General features: G+C 52.9%; 2 protein-coding genes across 6 annotated transcripts in view; both read right to left on the reverse strand.

Moving 5' to 3' along the window:
• LOC116945217 (extracellular sulfatase Sulf-2-like) overlaps positions 1-20,651 on the reverse strand; it is a 155,262-nt gene that overhangs the window by 19,277 nt on the left and 115,334 nt on the right. For 4 of the 5 annotated variants that reach the window (XM_032959510.2, XM_032959511.2, XM_032959512.2 and 1 more), the window contains 7 exons: positions 17,885-18,035; positions 17,259-17,434; positions 10,732-10,863; positions 10,212-10,274; positions 8,941-9,064; positions 2,858-3,218; positions 570-986 (listed from right to left, as the gene is read on the reverse strand). In XM_032959510.2, coding sequence (XP_032815401.2) covers positions 570-986; positions 2,858-3,218; positions 8,941-9,064; positions 10,212-10,274; positions 10,732-10,863; positions 17,259-17,434; positions 17,885-18,035 — 1,424 coding nt within the window. Of the gene's footprint in view, positions 1-569; positions 987-2,857; positions 3,219-8,940; positions 9,065-10,207; positions 10,275-10,731; positions 10,864-17,258; positions 17,435-17,884; positions 18,036-20,651 lie in introns of those variants that run through there. The other variant, XM_076068977.1, reaches the window with a different exon arrangement.
• Positions 1-20,651, reverse strand: part of LOC116945221 (extracellular sulfatase Sulf-1-like) — a 371,767-nt gene that overhangs the window by 16,458 nt on the left and 334,658 nt on the right. The gene's annotated exons all lie outside the window — the stretch shown is intronic.

The raw sequence follows: 20,651 nt of genomic DNA on the forward strand, positions 1-20,651 counted from the left end.
TCGCTAACTTGAGCCGTAAGGGGGATTTGAACTCTTGTCGTGAGGCTCGTAGCGCAGTGTGTCCCGACCACTACATTACTGGTCCCTACATGGCAATGGACCATAGACGCGCGCGCACACGCCTACAACAAAGACAAATATCCCCCGTATAGCCTTAGCAGACGTTTGGGGCAAGTGCCGTTCACAAGCACCAATGAAGGCCGGCGCGGCACACGAGAGCGGGGATGGCCAGAACCACGCCCAAGCCGCCTTTGTCTCCCCAGTGGCGATGTTTACGCACCGCACCAGGTACTCATTTGAGGATGAGTCGACCTAGGATAGGCTCAGGAGCGGTTCAAAAAATAGTGACTGTTATTGGGCGTGAGCGAGACTCAAACGCGGATCGCCAGGTTCATAGTGCAGTGTGCTAAGAACGACACTTCCTCTCCCCATCCCACACACACGCCTACACAGATGCATGCACGCATACTTCAGTACCTGAATAATTCAGCACAATCGTTTTGCAAACCACAATTGTTCTGGTGGTTTTTTTTTGTACGTTAGAAAGTTGCCCGTGCGACGTCACCAACCTCGCTTAGCATCCTCCTCGAAGATCAGGTCGAAGATGTCATCATTGCCTTGATCTTCTTCATCTTCGTCACCAACAACATCATCGTCGCCAGCGCCATCGTCGCGATCATCTTGCTCGCGTTCGCCATCGCCCTCGCTCATCATCGCCTCGGGGTCGTTGTACCGATGATCCAGGACGGGACGTTCCATCGTTGAGCTGCTTGCGGCCGGACGGTTGGAGGCGGTGGCCGTGGGACTGCTGGGCTCCGCGGGGGGGCCCACGGTCGCGAGGGGGGCGGCCGTGCTGGGGGCGGCCGTGGGGGAATCCGTAGCGTTGACCCCGGTGGGAAACGCCGGGGCCGGCTCGTCAGCTTGGGCCACCACGTCCAGCGAGACGGAGCGGAGGGCTCGGCCGCGGCTCAACCGCGACTTCAGCCCTAGGGGGGGGTGGGGAAGGGCGGGGGGAGCGGTGGTGCAGCGGTTAGCGCGCTGCGCTATGAACCCGGTGACTCGAGTTCGATTCCCGCTCACGGGCAACACCAGTGCACTGGCCATGGGCCTCGGCTAGGTCGACTCAGCCTCACATGAGTACCCCGGTGCGGTGTATAAACATCGCCACGGGGGAGACAAAGGTGGCCGGGCATGGTGCTGGCCACCTAACCCCTCGTACGCCATGCCGTCCTCATAGGTGCTACTCGCTAGCAGCACTTGCCCCAACAGTCTGCTGGGGAAGGAACGCACACACACACAACAAGGCTCTGCTCACGCCCTCTGTGCGTATGTGTGTGCGACGGCCGTACAGCTCACGATGCCTAATATTTCATTCCACTTGGATCCCGATTGCGCGATCAGCATCACGTCACGTGAAAAATAATCCATTGGGATCTCTCGCAAAGAAACGGAATCCTTCATGTGCGAGAATGGCCTGAGGAAGCAGCCATCACAGAACTACCTCTTGAGATCCATAATACAGTTTTTGTTTTTGGGTTAAATCGCGGAAATTTAAAATGTTTCGTTAAACCCGCCACCACCCAACACAGCCAATTAGTAAAGTCTGTCACGTAAACAGAACATGCCAATTCATTACTAATACAGCACGCCGGTGTGTTGGAGAGCGCCACAACATTTACAATCTGAGTACGACGTTTCGCCAGTAATTACAACTAGCTTCATCAGGCGACAGCACTAGGGGGCAGCACTTTCCCACCCACTCTGCGAGTAACGTTTGTCCCACGATAGTCAAACCGAGATTACATTTTTTTTAGAGGCGGCATTTAGACACATTTGAAACAACAAATTCCGATGGTTTATTTTTTCATACTGGTATCATACCATCGACTCATGGCTGCCAGATTTAAATCTAGGATCAGCAGTGCCAGCTCAGCACTCTGAATTCTGAGTCACCCGGCCATGTTATAGGCCTAACCGTTTTTGTTTTAATCCACCTGGGATTAATTGCACGACTATGCTGGACCAGAGACGGGTTCATGAATTAGTAAGTATGTCCAGGTCAGAGTTCACCTACCCCACGATTCAATGCATTGTCCCAATCTGGTGCCAGGAATCAATTTAATTCCGTCCCGTCTCATCTCATATTGTCGTCTCCTTCATTGTCTCCTTTGTTCAGTCATATTCGTACCATTAGCCTAAAGGCAACATTAGCATCTCATTCTCATGAGATGTAACTAATAAGAATATTAATCGATAAAATAAATTATAATTAATGCTTACACGCACAATTTGTCAGCAGCGAGTGTCGGTTATTCATCACCGAGCTCGTGAATCGCTGATAAGCCTAACGAGCGGGCTGCGTGCCAAATGATGTACTGCCGAGAGCGACCAGCAGATGCCAGAGCAGACGTTGAGATAGCGGATAGTTTATGGAGCCCTTGCAAAACAGCCAACGCTGGCAGGCAAGGATTCAACATCGCAGCGAGCAAACGGACCGGCTGCTCATCACCTGTGCTCGCTCCCTCCCTTATGAAGATAAAGTATATAATAGGCGACGTTTCGGACAATGGCCCTTTTTCAGAAGACACACAGAGGGTCCTCTCTGTGTGCGCTGTGAAGAAAGGCCATTGCCCGAAACCCTGCCCGTTATGTGCTTTCACTTTTTATTTCGAAGGCAGCGTTGTCGCCGATTCGTTTTTGTCACCCGTGCTCGTGCACCGCTGCCGACGACGCAGCGTCACCAAACAACCCCCCTTACGAGCGTTCCCTGACTCAGCAGGGCCACAGACGCACAATGCAGGTTGGGGAAGGTCGAGGTGGGTGGGTGAGGTGGGGTGGGGTGGGGGAGGCAACTCACGGAGAGAGTTCCCCGCGCCCTGGACAGCAGCAGGAGGATGTCGCTTCTTGTGCTTCCGTCCGAGCGCTTTGCCGAACCTCGCCGCGTTTCCGCGACCGAAGACGTCGTCCGGCTCCCCGCCGGCGCCCCTCGTGCCGCCGCCGCCGCCGCCGTCGTCGCCGCCGTCGCCGTCGTCGTCGGGGCACACGCACCACGGCTGCGGCAGCGTGCCGGCGTGCCGGGGCAGCTTGCGAGACCGCCGGGAGGACAGCGCTCCGTGCGGGAGAGGGGGGCGAGCGCCGGGCAGCTCGGGGCCCGGGAACGAGCTGCGGCACTTGTGGAGGCGCAGGTGGCCCACGGCGTCCTCCGCGCAGTGCCACTCCTGCCGGCCACGTGCGCACAAAGAGAACGGTCGCCCTGATAGTTTGGTGCACGCTTACGGGTTTGCCCAACGCCCGCAACGCGGTCGCGTGCTGGAGGATTGCTTAAGCGTGGATGTCTCGGCAACCGGTGGCGAGCAGTTCAGCCGACCGGTTGAGCGCATGTTGAACTTCTTTCGCACCGTACGTAGCCAGCCGTGCTAATCGGGGGTAAATCAGAGGCGCAGTAGAAAGAGACTTTCAAGCGATCTTCTTGGTGATTTGTAGCGATGTATTTCATCAGGTGCACATTTGCTCGTTATGATTGGTTGTTTGAATCCTGATGTGGGGGCGAGGGGTCGGAGGTCGGGGGTGGGGTGGAGATACCCAGATAGGAGGCGGGGGCTCTGCTGTAAAGGGCGTGGCCACACAATTTAGCCACGCCCTTTCTGCGTAACTTCTCACTAAGATGTGGACAAAGCAGTCGCAGGCGATGTTAAAGTCTCGCGATCTTGAGAGCGATCAGGCTTTGGGTTGCACAACCGATCACTAAAAGTGTACATTCAAATACATGCGCTTGGCATGGTGGGCAATGACACTCGACATGCTGGGTAATGGGCCGGTTAGAGTTTATCTTTGACCACAGGTTCATCACAGCTGTACCTGCACCGTGTCTTCGCTCTGCTCTTGGAAAGAAAGTTGTTTACGAATCCCCGTACCAAATCTGACCTTCCACGCCGACGAATGAAGCAAAACCCCGTCCCGCACAAAGAATCTCTGTGAGCTGCACTCATGTCTAACGTGGTGAATACATACATTCATGGCGCCAGGCCCCGTGCAAATGCCACATAGTTTCTCCGGAGAGTGTGCGGAAAAAAAGTTAAAATGTTTCGTGCGTGCTTCTGATTTTATATTCGCTGCGCCCTAGTTTCAAAATCAGACTTCCAGGGCGACCAGATGTATTCGCTCCCATGTGCGGTTTACGAAGACACCCTTGTTGGGAAGACGTTTGGCAGAGGAACGCGATGGCCGTCGACACTCCACGACACTACAATGACCTTCTCTCGTGGGACGTTCCACGGGCCATTTCACAACGTCTGTGGGCAAACATCGGACAATGTGGTCGTTCATGCACGCGTTATGCCCGTCCCCCCCCCCCCCCCACTTGAGCGTATGTGTAGCAGTTAACCGCTCGTTGAGCACAGCGTGTTCGGGCTTTAAGCGGCAGATCGAATCATCGATTGATGTTGATTCTTAAGCCGACGATACGGGGATTGAATCACGCGCGTGTTATTTCGTATTCGTTTACGCCCCATTTAATGGACTCACGTGCACCGCAACAGTCACTGGAGGCCGCTGACATGGCTGTAATGGTCACTAGGGCACTGGACTTGCATTCCAGAGGTCGCCAGTTCGACCTCCCGGAGCGGCAGTTGAAACGATAGGCAGGTTTACGGAATTCCCCATGCCACCTTTGTCGACCCAGAAGTATAAATGGGTTCACCGCGTACGGTTGGCAGGTCGTGTGTGGGTGGGGTTAAAATGTGGGGGATTCCCACCTTTTGCACGAGGTATGGCCAGCATCAGAGAGCATGCCCAAACACCCTCAAGAGGGGCCGTCCAGAGCTGGCTCTGATGGAGGCGCTTCTGCCAACAGTGGAGTGAGCAAGCATTTGCAGGGCAGCGCCTGTACCTTTGCTATCAACACATTTCTCTCTAAGATATTGAAATTGTGTTATCGGCATCGTGTTGTCAGAAGGAGACATTTCTGTTTAGGGAACTTCCACAGCGAGCAGTGTATCTCCTTCCCCCTGCAATAGATCTTTTTTTTTATCCATCAACACTTAGACACGCAGCTTTTAGAAGCCTTGCACGGAGTGTTTCGTCGCATGTCTATCACATCGCAGCCAAAGTTTGAATTCACAAAGCTGGAATAAATTACGTAGAATTACGAACATAATTTACGACAATGCGTGTTTTTGCGTGTGTGCAGTCATAATATGCGACCGGTTTAATCTCGGGCTGCTGAAACCCAGATTAAAACCCAGGTTTTCAGCTCAATGGTGCCGGTTCAGAGTGCTGACGTGGTGTGAGCTCAAAAGAGCTACCTGGCCTGGCTCTGGCTCCGTATCCCTTATTACAACGAGTGCTATTCGACTGCCAAAAGCGATAAAGGTAGTAATCTCATTAGGTGCTAAACTAAGCACGAGTGCTAATTAACCCTCCCGCTACCTCACAGCGAGTTCTGGATCAATGATATTATCAACAAAATATATATTTTAAAATATCCAAAATCGTAAGTTCGCAAGCATCCGCTGTGGCGGGTGGAGGCGGGGGGGAGGGGGTGATTTGAGTAATTTCCATAATATCCACAACTATTAAAATCCACTATCCTGTTAAGGTGCAGCCGCAAAGACACACACAGACAACGCGTAAGCACTCCCCCGAAGTCGGTTAAGTTAATCGCGTGAGCGACAGTGAAGATTTGCAGGGCGAAACACGAGCGCAGATGCGGCCGGCTGTTACCGCCACTGAGTCGGCACGTCTCCCATTAGGACGCGCTAACCGCGTCAGGCCCTATTATTTTGCCGGGGCTGGTGGAAATCTAAATTCGGGGCTCGTGCCAATGTGACCCTTCCAAGCTGCTCGAGTCACCCATTGAGAGGTTGGGGGGGGGGGGGGCTTCCGTTGTCACATCAAACGGAGTTTGCATTCGTTTCGGCTCGTCTGGGTTGCACGAGAGCGCGGCGCGGCGAAGCCAGACGGCCGCTTTCGCCACCGCCACTAAAAATCTCGACGCATTGCGCCTCACCTCGTCGTATGTCGCAGACGCTGAGCCGAAGCGTGGTGGGGGTTGTGTCGCAGACAGTGACAGGATTCTTAATTCGCTTTTGGGTCGGGACACGTAAAGACCTGGATAAATTTGTGTTCAAAGACCCTCCACCGCCCGACAGAGTTCGAACACATCAGGTTGTCACACGCGGCCGGCAGTTAAAGGGCGGGCAGATTATGACTGTAATTCTCACGACAAAATGTAGCAATTAAGATAACGACGTTTCTGGTTTCCGGGAGGTGAAACAATAATACTGTAACCGGCGTTTTATTAAACGCTTGCACACCACGTGACAATTAAATGTGTTTTGCCGTGTCAGCGGGCGGTGGTGGTGAAGGGGTGGGGGATCTTTTGACACAGATTTTGTCCCAGATCATTACATGGCCTGACCCAAAAATAATTTATGAATCAGGACCGAGCCTGGTTCGTACTTGAATATAATGCCTAGGAATATCGGCTGGTGTAGGTTTGGGCTGTGAGGTGGCTTGGAGGTGGCAGTCCAGCAGTGTATTGAATCTGTCTGTGCAGGAGTTTTGGGTGTTGTATGAATGTTGAACTTATTTCGCACCGTACGTAGCCAACTGTGCTAATCGGAGGGTCTTCCCCTCTCTTACGAGTGGGTTTTCTCCAGGTACTCCGGTTTCCTCCCGCTTTGTGACGCGCTCATTAATAGCACCGGCCACAGCCAAACATCCCAATGCAGGACCTGCCTGGCCTAACCCTGGGTAAATAAAAGGCATTGTTTTCATGTGGCCATGTAAGCTGGACCGATACCGAATTATTTATGCGGTGAGAATTATTATGTGGATGCGATGGGTGGTCTTCCAGTTCATTTGTCGCCAGAGTGGAGATGTGAGATGCGATTTAAAAAAAACATATTTTCTGGATTTACCCAGGAAGGTTTCAGCAAGACTTGAGACCAAATTTCAGGAAGGTTTTTCATCGGATATTTAACCAATTTATTTTAAATTGTGTTGCTTCGTGTGGAAGGAAACCAGAGCGCCCGGGAAAAATCCACAGGTGCACGGGGGAACGTGTTTAAACTTCTCGCAGATAAGTCAGCAACCTACTTGCTGCACTGCTTTGGTAGGCAGCTCACTGCCCTGTGGACAGACGGGCGTCTCTTCATGACCCACAAAAGCCAAACTCAAAGGCGCTAAATTACAAATTGAAAGCATGCGCCACCGATGATTGGCAATGCATCATGGGGCAACATATGCGACACATTAACGGCATGAGGGCAATGCTGTAGTGCGTTAATGAGCGGAAAGGCGCTTGTCAAAAAATGACAAACTAAGGTGACGAGGGCACGTGATTGGAATAGATCCGGGCGGCATCAGCAGTCACGCTAGGACAAGCAGATGTAATTATGGAGGCAGCTACAAATCTATGTGGGTCACTTAATTCTGGCTTCTGTCCGAAATGACCCCCCCCGAGCGCGTGGGGGACCGGCGCTAAGGACACCGCGATCGACCTCGCAAGGGGAGGGGGGGAGGATTTAATGAACGGTTAAAAAATTATGCGACGATGGTCGAGATGGACGCTTATATCCAACGAGACCGCAGCGGTAGGAGAAGAGGGGGCGGCGTTTGATTATCGGCGCCGCGGGGACGTTTGATTTAATTTGAGGGGTGATGAGTCGTACAGCGTGCGCGCGTGTGCGTGCCCTCGTACGTCGCGACAAGGGGCGGCTCGTCGACGTCGCAGCCAACACGGGGGCCTGCCCGAGGTTAGGCGGAGTGCCGTTCACACGCACACACGCTCCAATTGAATATCGAGTTTTAAAACGTACTCCGCTAATTGCAATGTGTTTTCGATTAAATCACCTCATTATCCACCGTTCAACTTTGAAGCGTGCTCCGATTCTAATGGGCTCTGGCAGCCAATACAAATATTCTGTATTTCCACTCGCCCTTCCTGCTTGAGACAAACATCAACATGACCTCTTCATTACATCTCCTCTGCCAGAGCGGTGCAGTGGTTAGAGCGCGTGGCTTGCCATTGGAAGACCGTGTGAGCTCAACTCACAATGGTAGTGAGGTTCAGAAAATCAGTACCGCTAAGCTATAATTAAAATGTCATCACCAGGACAGCGGGAAGTCAACAGTGGTGTTCCTATCCTGAGACTCACCCCAGCCATAGGAATGTTGAATTTCCACTACTGGTTCAGAACCGTGATATAACATAAACACTGCCCACACAGTCACTACCACCTGGCATAGTCTGTGCAAAACTTGTTATTGAACATATACTATTGGCGGCATAGCATGGGAAGGTAAGTTAGAGCTATCCCCTACAGAGCCTCACTTCTAGCTTTGTGTGTATTTAAGTTGAACTTCTTTTGGAATAATACATAGCCAACCATGCTCAAAACAAACTAGGCGCCACAAGCAGTTCTACAGAAATTAGTTTTCAATCTAGATGATTTATAGGTGCATAGCATTCCAGGTGGCCGCAGAAGCACATTTGAAAACGGGACGCAAGTGACTGTTTTTGTTCGATGGTGAGCCAAAAGCCGCTGTGAGGGGGAGTTGTTACGTGATGGTTTATGTTCGTTGATGAGATCAGCTTTATACACACACAAAGACAAAGATTCCCCGTATAGCCATAACAGACTTGGGGCAAGTGCTGTTCGCGAGCACCTATGAAGGCCGACACGGCACACGAGGGGATGTATGGCCAGCACCACGCCCGGCCGCCTTTGTCTCCCCAGTGGCGATGTTTACACACCGCACCAGGTACTCATTTGAGGCTGAGTCGACCTAGGGGAGGCCCAAGACCGGTTCAGATAATCGTCACTGGTGTTGCCCGTGAGCGGGAATCGAACTCGGGCCGCCGGGTTTCCAGAGGGTAGTGCACGCTAAGAGCGCTCGCTCCAGTGCGTGCGAATACACCAACGTACACGCACTCACCTGTCCTGGCTGCTGGCAGGCGGTCTGATACTCGGAGCGCGAGCACACCTCCTTGAGACGCTCCACCTTGGGCAGCTGGTTGGTCGCTGGCGAGGTGCCCTCCTCCTTCTTACGCAGCATCTTGCTGCAGTGGCATGGGAGCAGAGGATGCAGGCACCACACATGCACCACACACGCACCACATACACACATGCACCACACATACACGCACCACACACACACGCACAAACACACACCACACACGCACCACACACACACACGCACCACACACGCACCACACACGCACAAACACACACCACACACGCACCACACACACACCACACACGCACCACACACACACATGCACCACACATGCACCACACATGCACCACACATGCGCCGCGCACGCACCGCGAACATACCGCACAGGCAACACGCACGCGCCACGCACACCACACACGTACCACAAGCACAGCACACGCAACACACACGCACAAACACACACCACACACGCACCACACACGCACCACACACGCACAAACACACACATGCACCACACATGCACCACACACGCGCCACGCACACCACACACCACACACGCACCACACGCGCACCACACACACGCACCAACACACACCACACACGCGCCGCGCACCCACCGCGAACATACCGCACAGGCAACACACACGTGCCACGCACACCATACACGTACCACACATACACACACCACACACACACCACACACGTAGCACACATACACACACCACACACACACCACACACACCACACACGCGCCACACGCGCACCACACGCGCACGCACACCACACACGTACCACACATACACACACCACACACACACCACACACGCACCACACGCGCACGCACGGGACCACTCATGACGGTGAACTGGGAGCCCGCCGAGCGCAAACGCGTTTCACTGTGATGTTGCAGCGTGGAATCAAACGTCGCCCGTCAAATCTAGGAGGTCGCGCCGGTTTCGATTCGATCTCCCGCCTTTTTTCCACCCAGCGGCGTAACTTTGGTACGGCGCAGTTAGCCGAACAGCGGGTGGCGTGTGGTGGGGTAAAGTGTGGGTATTCCCACCCCTTACAAGAAATCTGAACGGCATTGGAAGAGTGGGCCAAACTAGAGGAGGCTCATCTGCCAGCGGTGGCATGCGCAAGCGATTGTAGGGCTGCGCTTTATTCATTCCAGCTCACAACTTGAAGGAGGCTAAGGGTAAGATCCGTCTGAACCCATGGGCAGTCCAGCAGGAGCCCACAGAACTTACCCTCTTTCAACGAGGAATGAGTCTCTCCAAACGATCGGCTTTTTCGCACCAACAGAACGGAACCTGGAAAGAAAACACAGCGACAATTAGCAAAACACTTGCCCGCCCACCTTCTCGCACGCTCGCCCACCCACCTTCTCGCTCGCTCACCCACTATCTGGTTCACCCACCCACCCTCTCGCTTATTCACTATCTCGCTCACCCGCCCGCCCGCCAACCCACCCTCCCTCTCACTCGCTCCTCCAGAGGACAACCCCGTGAAAGTAGGACAATCAGCGATGCCTCAGTTTTGCCGTGAAAGGATTGATTGATTGACTGGCCCAAGCTGCTTAGTGAACGTGGGACATGGCGAGGCCACTTTATTGTTCTCCTCCGCCGAGATGCATGTATGCCTACGTTGGCCACCTTTGACCTCTGCACTGTTTTAACAAATCCCCGAGCCTTACTATTTTGCCGCCTTCATGCACGCTTGACCTTTGAACGCCGATCGACGTGGTGCGCTGTGTGAGCGCGCGCCCACCTGTTGCTTGGGCGGTCGCTGCGCCGCAGCAGCTTGAGCAGCGAGCGTCCGTCCATGTCGCCGGGGATGTCCAGGCCGGCCATGTCCAGCATCGTCGGCGCTAGGTCGATGTTGAGCGCAATCTGGGGGACGCTGCTCACGCACGCGCAAGGACGAGGATTCCCCCCCCCACCCCGTGTAGCCTTTAATGGACTGTAGGCGAGTAGCGCTTGTGAAGGCCGGCACGGCGCAGGTAGGCGGCCAGGTAGGCGACCAGGCACCACGCCCGGCCGCCTTTGCACGCAGCACCAGGCGAGGCCCAGAACCGGTTCGGATAATCGTCACCGGTGTTGGCCGTGAGCGGGAATCGAACTCGGGGCGCCGGGTTCGTAGCGCGGCATAGCGCTAGCCGCCGCACTACCGCACCAGGCACACGTTTAGTTCACACGCACGCGGTGCACGACGAGTCACTGGAGGTCCGCGGCTTCGATGGCCACCTTCCCGCGGCCCACCCTGCTAGGTGGAAAAGCCACGTCGAGCGTCGTCGGAACGCCAATTGAACGTCGATCATCACACATACAAGGGAGGCTGCCGCGGCGTAGCGGTCAGTACGCTGAACTTGCAAATCAAAGGTCGCCGATTTGATTCAATCTCCCGTGCGTGGCGGTTGAAACAATGGTGCAGGTTTCTTAAATCCTCCCCACCCCCCTCCACGTCCGTCCACCCAGCAGCAGTCGTAGGCTACACAGCAGCTTGTCGATCGGCAGGTCGCGAGTGCTGGGGTCAAGTGTCGGTACTCCCGCCTCTTCCAAGACGGCTGGACAACGTGGAAGAGGAGGCCAACGTTCACCCCTTTCGACTGGTTCTCTAGAGCTTCCCCTAGTGGAGGCCCTTTCAGCTAGCAGTGGCATGAACAAGACATTGCCTTTACCTTCACCTAATACACATTTTCTATGTCCTGTTCGTCTAAGGATTTGCAGTGCCCTTCATCTGTCTTTCCTGTATAAACGTGTTTCAATAGAGTTTCGTTTGCAGATTAGACCCTTTTTTTCCCACAGGAACCTTCTTTTGAGGCGGCAATTTTTCCCGCGGTCGGTGGTTGCCGGCGTTTTCATTAAGATAAGAGTGAAATGGGTAGAAGATGCATGGCTAAATCCCAGCCGCCCCACCTATCCCCTTCTCTCGCGATATCCCGCGGACAAATTGGGGTCACCTGGCGAGGTCAGTGGAAATCCCCACCGCGCCGCCGCTGAGACACCGCCATTGGCTAGCCACTGACATCGTCTAGCCACTGACATCGTCTAGCCACTGACATCGTTTAGCCACTGACATCGTTTAGCCACTGACATCGTCTAGCCACTGACATCCTTTAGCCACTGACATCGTCTAGCCACTGACATCGTTTAGCCACTGACATCGTCTAGCCACTGACATCCTTTAGCCACTGACATCGTCTAGCCACTGACATCGTTTAGCCACTGACATCGTTTAGCCACTGACATCGTTTAGCCACTAACATCGTCTAGCCACTGACATCGTTTAGCCACTGACATCGTCTAGCCACTGAAAACGTCTAGCCACTGACATTGTTAGCCACTGACATCGTCTAGCCACTGAAAACGTCTAGCCACTGACATCGTTTAGCCACTGACATCGTTTAGCCACTGACATCGTCTAGCCACTGACATCGTCTAGCCACTGACAACGTCTAGCCACTGACATCGTTTAGCCACTGACATCGTTTAGCCACTGACATCGTCTAGCCACTGACATCGTTTAGCCACTGACATCGTCTAGCCACTGACATCCTTTAGCCACTGACATCGTCTAGCCACTGACATCGTTTAGCCACTGACATCGTCTAGCCACTGACATCCTTTAGCCACTGACATCGTCTAGCCACTGACATCGTTTAGCCACTGACATCGTTTAGCCACTAACATCGTCTAGCCACTGACATCGTTTAGCCACTGACATCGTCTAGCCACTGAAAACGTCTAGCCACTGACATTGTTAGCCACTGACATCGTCTAGCCACTGAAAACGTCTAGCCACTGACATCGTTTAGCCACTGACATCGTTTAGCCACTGACATCGTCTAGCCACTGACATCGTCTAGCCACTGACATCGTCTAGCCATTGACATCGTCTAGCCACTGACATCGTTTAGCCACTGACATCGTCTAGCCACTGACATCGTTTAGCCACTGACATCGTCTAGCCACTGACATCGTCTAGCCACTGACATCGTCTAGCCACTGACATCGTCTAGCCACTGACATTGTCTAGCCACTGACATCGTTTAGCCACTGACATCGTCTAGCCACTGACATCGTCTAGCCACTGACATTGTCTAGCCACTGACATCGTCTAGCCACTGACATCGTTTAGCCACCGCCATCGTCTAGCCAGCGCCATCGTTTAGCGAAAGGTCGAGGCAACTGGAACCACGTTTTGTTCACGTAAAGAGTTTACCGCCCCGGTGGTGGTGGTCGCAGGAGAAAGAAAAAGGTGTTGTTTTCAAAAAATATCTGTGTGCCCCCAGGCTGTGGACTTCACTGCCACTGGATGCTCTCTCTGCCGACTCCCCCCTCGTTTTATTCAAATCCGCGCCTCGAGACGCAACTTCTTTCTAAAGGCCTTTTCTATTTCTTGAAACATTTGATTTTTGGTTGGATTGTCGTGGTGTGAGCATGCGTTTGTGTGTGTTTGGGGAGAGGTAGTGTTGTGGTTGGCTCGACGCGCTACGAACCCGGCTACCCGAGTTCTATTCCCGCTCACGGGCAACACCAGTGATGATTATCTGAACCGGTCCTGAACCTCCCCTAGGTAGGCTCAGCCTCAAATGAGTACCTGGTGCGGTGTGTAAACTTCGCTACTAGAGAGACAAAGGCGGCCGGGCGTTGTGCTGGCCACTCACCCCCTCGTGTGCCGTTCTGGCCTTCATCAGTGCTCGTTAACATCACTTGCCCCAACAGTCTATTAAGGCAACAAGGGAGATGTTTGTTTGCACAGTGCCTTGTTATCTCCGGGTGAAAAAGGCGCTTGAGAAGAGTTAATTATTTATTATGATGAACAATAATTATCGTAACGTGAAAAGTTCAAAATAACAAGATATGAAGAAAATACATTCGTGCTGTGGAAAGTTACTATGTCCCACAAATGAGAAACAATTTGTGTTAGGTAGCTCAAGGCGCAGCCGTGAAATTGCTCGCTCACGTCACTGCTGGCATTAGAGGGAGCCCCAGCGAGCCCCGGTAGATGATATTTTTGGCCTCCTCTTTTACGCCCGCCAGGTATCTTGAAAGAGTTGGGAGTACCCACGCTTTACTCCACCGCACGCGACCTGCCGATTCACTGTGGGTGGACATCGTGCCGGCGACCTCTGGTACACAGGTCCCAGTGTGCTGATCATTCCAGCACAGCCATATAAATTCGCGTATTTTTTTTTCTATTAAGTTATGAAATTCCAAAGTGTTCATATCGTAAAAAGTAACGCGAACGGTTTCTCCAGGAAGGCCTCACTGAGACTCAAGACTCTTTGCAGGAGAGTCCTGGATTGGGATGTTTGGCCCAGAGTGTCTGGCCTCGGAGAGTTCGGAGAAAACCTCACGCACACGAAGCAATTAAGCCGCTCAGTCGTCTCTCTCTCTCTCTGCTGCCTTCTCAGTCACACATTTGATTGCGTTGTTTGGTCTCGGATGATAACGGGTGACATCACAAAGCCAAAACAAAAGTCTTTTGTTCCACGATGTATTAACATCGCATCCCTTCATTAATTTTTGATGACACAAAAACCCAACACATTTGCCAATCCCCCTTGTCTAAGTATTGACGGACGCGTTGAGGTTTTGCTGTTGTTATTTGTGCACCGCGTGCGTTTTGAGATTTGTATATGTTGTACGTTATGGGTTCATGGTGAATCTCGCTGCCACTGGAGGCGTTACCATTCACCGCGATGTAAAACATTTCATTTGAGTCACGAAGCAGAATCGTAACAATTAACGGCATTGCCAGGGGGAATTAATTGCTCCAAATCGCACATGCAATCATAACAAAAATATATTCCACGTTCTATAAAAAAAAAAACATTCATAGAAAATGAATGAATCCAAATTAACCACAAAAAAAGCTACGAATATATTCATTAAAACTTCCAAACAAAAGAATGGAATCGATTAAAGCAAAGGAAACCAAAAGATGAAAATATAAAAATTGAAAAACTGTTCCACCCCCAAAAATATAAGAAAATCAATATCACGCTGGAAATGAGACAGCCTTGGGTGTGCGAGATTAACCTTGGGAAGATGGAGAGAGACATTTTTCAATCTGTGTAAAATAAACCAGGGCCACCCACCCACCCACCCACCCCCCCCCCCTCCGCTTCCTCGTTGCAAAGAGAAGAGAACGATGTTTGTCAGGGCCCGGTGCAGACCGAGCGCCCGGGCCCGCGCGACCGATCAGCTGATTTCATTACCGGAGTCGCTCGCGCGGCCCAGATTTGTGGCCCCCGTGCATCGATTTGCACGCGGATTTATCGGGAGGCCGGCGTTGAGCATTGCTTTCCCGCCGCCGCCGCCGCTCGCTAATGACTCGGGACGCAAAGGTCACCCGCGGTACGAGAGACAGAGACAGAGAGGGAGAGAGGGAGGGAGAGATCCGGCGTCCCAGCGCGCGGGTGACCCGCGCCGCTGGGACGCCTGCGCCCTCCTGGAGGCGATTGCGCGGCGAGTAATTGCTTGTGACTGGTGAGCTCGGCGATTTTGAAAGAAAAAAATTGTATTCATATTTTCAACAACGCGAATGTAAAAACAGAGCCGGGACCCGCGGGATCGTCGCGGCTGCCGGGGTAATCGGGTGGGACCGAAGGAGCCCCGAGCTGTGGTCTGAGACCGAAAAGAACAGCAGAGGGAACGGGAGAGAGAGAGAGAGAGAATTGTATTAACACGCTTGTTTTCTCGCCCAGGAAAGTCTCTCCAAGCCTCAATACTCTGTTCCAGGAGGGACCTGTATGTGTTTTGAACTTTTTTCGCACCGCACGTAGCCCACCGTGTTAATGGGAGGTGCAGGAAATCGGAGGTGCGGATTCTGCCAAGTTTTAGAGTAATATGCATGTCGTTTTGTAACATTGGGGGACGTTTGGCAAATATCAGTCATATTCTTGTTTCTTTCGGTAAAGTCACGTAGAAGGGAAGCAATAAAATAATAAATATATAAAACAATTTATTGTTTTGCTTTAAAGCTTTCGTGACTGCAGTAATTCATATTCTTAGCTCTTTCGATAAAGTCACGTTTTATAAACACAAACACCGTTTATAAATAAATGCAAACCGCGACTTCTTTCAAATGTTTCTTGTCGTTGGTTTTCACACCTGATGACGACCGTTTGCGTTATAGTCGAAACGTCGTGAGAATTGTTATTGTTTTATGTATATTTTATAATTTTATTGTTTCCCTTCAACGTGACTTTACCGAAATAGCTAAGAATATAATTTAATGTTTTATATTTTTATATTTTTTTATATTTTTATTATTTTATTGTTTCCCTTCTACGTGACTTTACCGAAAGAACCAAGAATATGAATCCCTGCAGTCACGAAAGCTTTAAATAAAAAAACATCAGTTACTTTATTTTTTATTTTTAAACTCTGGGAGGAGGCTGGAGAACCCGGAGGAAACCAATCCAGAATGGGGGGCGGGCGCCCGAGGCAGGAATCGAACCCAGGAGGTCGTTGCTTTGAGCGTCACGACTGCGTCGCGGCCCGTGCCCGCCCACGAAGGAGGGGAGAGAGAGGGAGAGAAGAAGAAATGAGGAGAGAGCGACTGGCGCTAATTAGGCAACGGGTGAATTTTTTTTTCGGCCAGGCTGTGAGGTGGGCTTGGAAGACGGAATGAAAGCAATAGATTCCCAAACCTATCTGTGCGGAGCTTTGAGTGTAACCGATGCTGCATGCCGTACGCTATCACCGGTTACTATAATTTGCTCCCACACGTCAGACATTCACTAGTGGTACTGGCCAAAACATCCCAATGTAGGAACCTCCGGAAAAAATAGTATTAGTAAGATATTCCTGGGAAAGTAAAGGGTCCAACTACGCTAGCTCATGGCCAGGTCATCAGGCCATTTAATTGTCAGTTGACCAGGTGATCAAATTACCAGGTTAAGTAATGCTGCAATGGCAGTGCCGCACGTGCGCAAGTAACAAACTCAACACGTTCATCAATAACGCTGCCTCCAAAGCAAAGGGCAGAACACCCAGGTGACACGACCTGGCGGTGGTGCAGTCGCCGCTTGTTGCAGGGGTTCACGGTTCGAGTCAGGCGGGTCACCCCGGTTATTGCGGTGGGTGTGATATCCCTATTTTTTTAAGCGCTCCGAGATGCACCCTCTCATCCCCCCCCCACCCATCCCCCACCCCCCTCCAACGTACAGGAGGACGACTCGTTCAAAAACAATTCATTATCTCTATCGAGTGAGCAAGGCGACCAAGTTGAGCGTGCGCGAGTCGGAGAGAGAGGGAGAGGAACCCGGAGCCGAGTGCACGTACGTGGACCCCGGAGCGACGCCGGGCCCCCGCACGTAGAAGGGCACGCGGATGTCGAACTCGTAGGGCATGGACTTGCCCTTGACGAGGCCGAACTGGCCCAGGTGGTAGCCGTGGTCGGACGTGTAGATGACGAACGTGTTGTCCAGCTCGCCGCTCTCCTCCAGCGTGTCCAGAATCTGCTCACACAAAAACAAAGAAGACCCACCCCGCCGTGTAGCCTTCACAAGCTGTTGGGGCAAGTGCAGTTAGCAAAGACAAAGATCCCTAATATGTCCTTTACAGACTTTGGAGGGAAGTGCTGTTAGCGAGCACTTATGAAGGCTGGCACAGCGTACGAGAGGGTGGGTGGCCAGCACTATGCCCGGCCGCCTTTGTCTCCCTTGTGGTGATGTTTGCACATTGTACCAGGTACTCATTTTGAGACTGAGTCGGCCTAATGGAGGCCCATAACAGGTTCAGATAATGGTCACTGGCGTTGGCCGTGACCAGGAATCGAACTCGGGCCTCCGGGTTAATAGCGAAGTGCGCTAACCGCTACACTACCGCTCTCCACATGCACGACTCGGTCTCAGTCGCACGATCGCCCCGCCCGCGCCTGCGTGACTCCGTCTGGCTCGCTCGCTCACGCGCTGCACGGAGTCGTCCACGGACATGAGCGTCTGCAGGCGCCGCCGCTGCAGGAGGTTGGTGAACTCCATGTGGATGGGCATCATGGGCCCCGTGTAGCGCAGGATCCAGTGCTTGTCGGGGTTGGGCGCCAGGTTGTAGCTCGGCGTGCTGCACGGTGGGGGGGGGGGAGGGCACAAGGGTAGGGGTCACGGAAGGGTCACAGGGGGGTCACGGAAGGGTCAGAGTGGGGTTACGGGGGGTCACGGCGGGTGAACAGGGTCGTGGGCGCACGGGGAGATACGCAGCGGTGGCAGAAGGATGTGCATTGAGCTGGGGGTGAGTGTGGTGGTGTCACTGCCATGGGAATTGCTGTGAGACTGCTTAGTCGTGGCGTGAGAGCTGTAGGGAGGGTGGTGTTATTGGGCTATGAAACCCATACATCTATTGCTGATATGGTGGCCGCATGACCAAATACCAGTGGTGTCTCGATGTCATTCTTTTTTCCAGATGTCAGCTGTAACATCTTACTTTTCTGTCAGCGAAAAGCAGAGGACCGTGATTTTATTTGTTTTTACTTAAGACTTTAGTCGTTTGGAAGTTGGGCTCAGCAGCGTTTAATGCCAACTACTTAGTGATTCAGAGTCTTGATTGAAAAGGTCACACTGCAGTGAAGACATTTACCTCTGAAATAGCGCGTTACACTGCTCAAAACTTTATACTGACGCTGTTATTTATTTATCCTGGAATATCTCAACCAGTTGAAAAACAACATCTATTTGGTTGGAGCGTCCTGCACTGGGATATTTGGCCAATGCCATTGTAAGGCGCGGTTCTGTGTGTGGGAGGAAACCGGAATGCCCAGATGAAAAAAAAACAACAACTCGTGCCTACAAAGGCAATGACGTTGAAAAAAAATGACACGGACCTGCAGGAGAGCCATAATAATCAAATGAATAATGCCAACTTGTAACATGGCACGCAGTACTGCGCTCAACTCTCGGAGAGAGAGAGAGTGGACAACTCGGCACGAAGAACCACAGGCAGGTTGGAAGGAGGCAGCCAAATGGTGAGCTGGCTACAGCAATCGCACAAGCTCGGAGGTCCTCTATATATGAAGGCGTCATCGGCCGATTAATGAGTGTGGTGGCGAGACCGAGATTCGTCGTGGAGTTGGGGCTCGCGGACTTCGGTCCGCTGGGCGCATCGTGAGCTTGCCCGGGATGGGGGGCGGTTGGGTACTGATGTGGGCAAACCGGAGCGTCCAGAGAAAACCCATGCGTCCCACGGAGTAACGCTCTATCCCGCTGAGAAGGAACGGACGATATTAGTCCGCACTTTCCTGCAACGAGTACTCCTGGCAAACCATCGCGCAAGACCTGCCTCGACGCCGACGGATCGGGGAGTTTTCACAGCATTACTGCGGCCCGCCAGCCCTCACTGCTGCCTCCAACGGCGCTGGGTTACATGTGGCCACGTGCAGCACGGCCACCGCAGGCCGTCCGTGCATCCCTGACTCGAAATCTTTGCGAGCCGCGGCCCACCTCGTTCGTCGTAATCGGAAGTGACAGCTGTTGCGCGAGCACAAGGAAGTATACACCCCCCCCCCCACCCCCCGGAGCTGCTCATCCCACACCTCCGCACGTCGTGCACGCGCACATGTGCGTGCGTGCGTGCGAGTGTGCACGTGTGGGAACGCACTACTCAAGGGCCGGCACACTGAGAGATTGTGTACCGTCCTGCCCCGAGCCCTCCAAACGATTGTTCCCTTCGCAAAGGGTCGCCGGCGCTTTCTCTGCAATGCTTTAAGGGGTCAGGTCCTCTTTTATGAGTGCGCTTAAAGGGTCACGGTTGCCGATTTTATTTTTTTTCGCCGCTGTGAACCACCAGCAGCAGCGAATTTGGGACAGGACGTCGCGGGATGGAGGCGGCATAATGTGGGTCAGGACTGAAAAAAAAACCCCACGACAAAAAAAATATTTGGAAAATTGCCAAACGCCTTCATAAAAGAGGGATGTGACCCGTGCATGTGATGGGCCGTCGCGATGTTGTACGCTTGTTTAATATTTGAAACGGCTCGTCCCGCGCGCCCCGGTGCCTAGCCGGCAGCTCGTTCTTCTCCACAGCTGCAGCCGCCGCCTGTGCTCGCTTGCAGGTCTACCACCGCCCGCCCGGCCGCCCCTCCACCCCCACCCCTTAGGTCGACTCAGCCAGAAAATAAAAACCGCGGTGCAGGGGAGACGGTGGTGGTGAGGTGCGCCTGGCAGTCACCCCACCAACCACTGCCGAGTCGCGCCAGGTTTAATAGGCGCTCACTCGCGTATTTACACGTGTGTGGTGTGCGTGCGTGAGTAGTGGTTGCACAGACCACGTGTGGGGGTCAGTAGTGCGGTGGTTCGCGCGCTGCGCTACGAGCCCAGTGACCTACATTCCATCGCCGCTCACGACCAACAACGGTGGCGAATATTTGCACAGGTCCTGGGCCTTCCCTAGATTGACTCGGCTTCAAATGAGTACCTAGTGAGGTGTGTAAACGTCGCCGCTAGGGAGACAAAGGCCGCCGGGTGTGGCGTTGGCCACCCACCCCCTCACGTGCTGTGCCGGCCTTTATTGGTGCTGGCTAACACGACTTGCTGCTACAGCCTGTTAAAGCTATACTGGGGATCTTTGCCTTTGCGTGTATATATGCGTATCATGTATGAGTCATGCACGCAGAACGCATGTGTACATGTATGTAAAATTCACGCATGTAGAATTCATGCATGTACACGTGCGTGGATGCGTTCT

This window comes from Petromyzon marinus, chromosome 23 (genome assembly GCF_048934315.1).
Source record: "Petromyzon marinus isolate PM22_M1 ecotype Great Lakes invasive population chromosome 23, UKy_Petmar_22M1.pri1.0, whole genome shotgun sequence".
Lineage (NCBI taxonomy): Eukaryota > Metazoa > Chordata > Hyperoartia > Petromyzontiformes > Petromyzontidae > Petromyzon > Petromyzon marinus.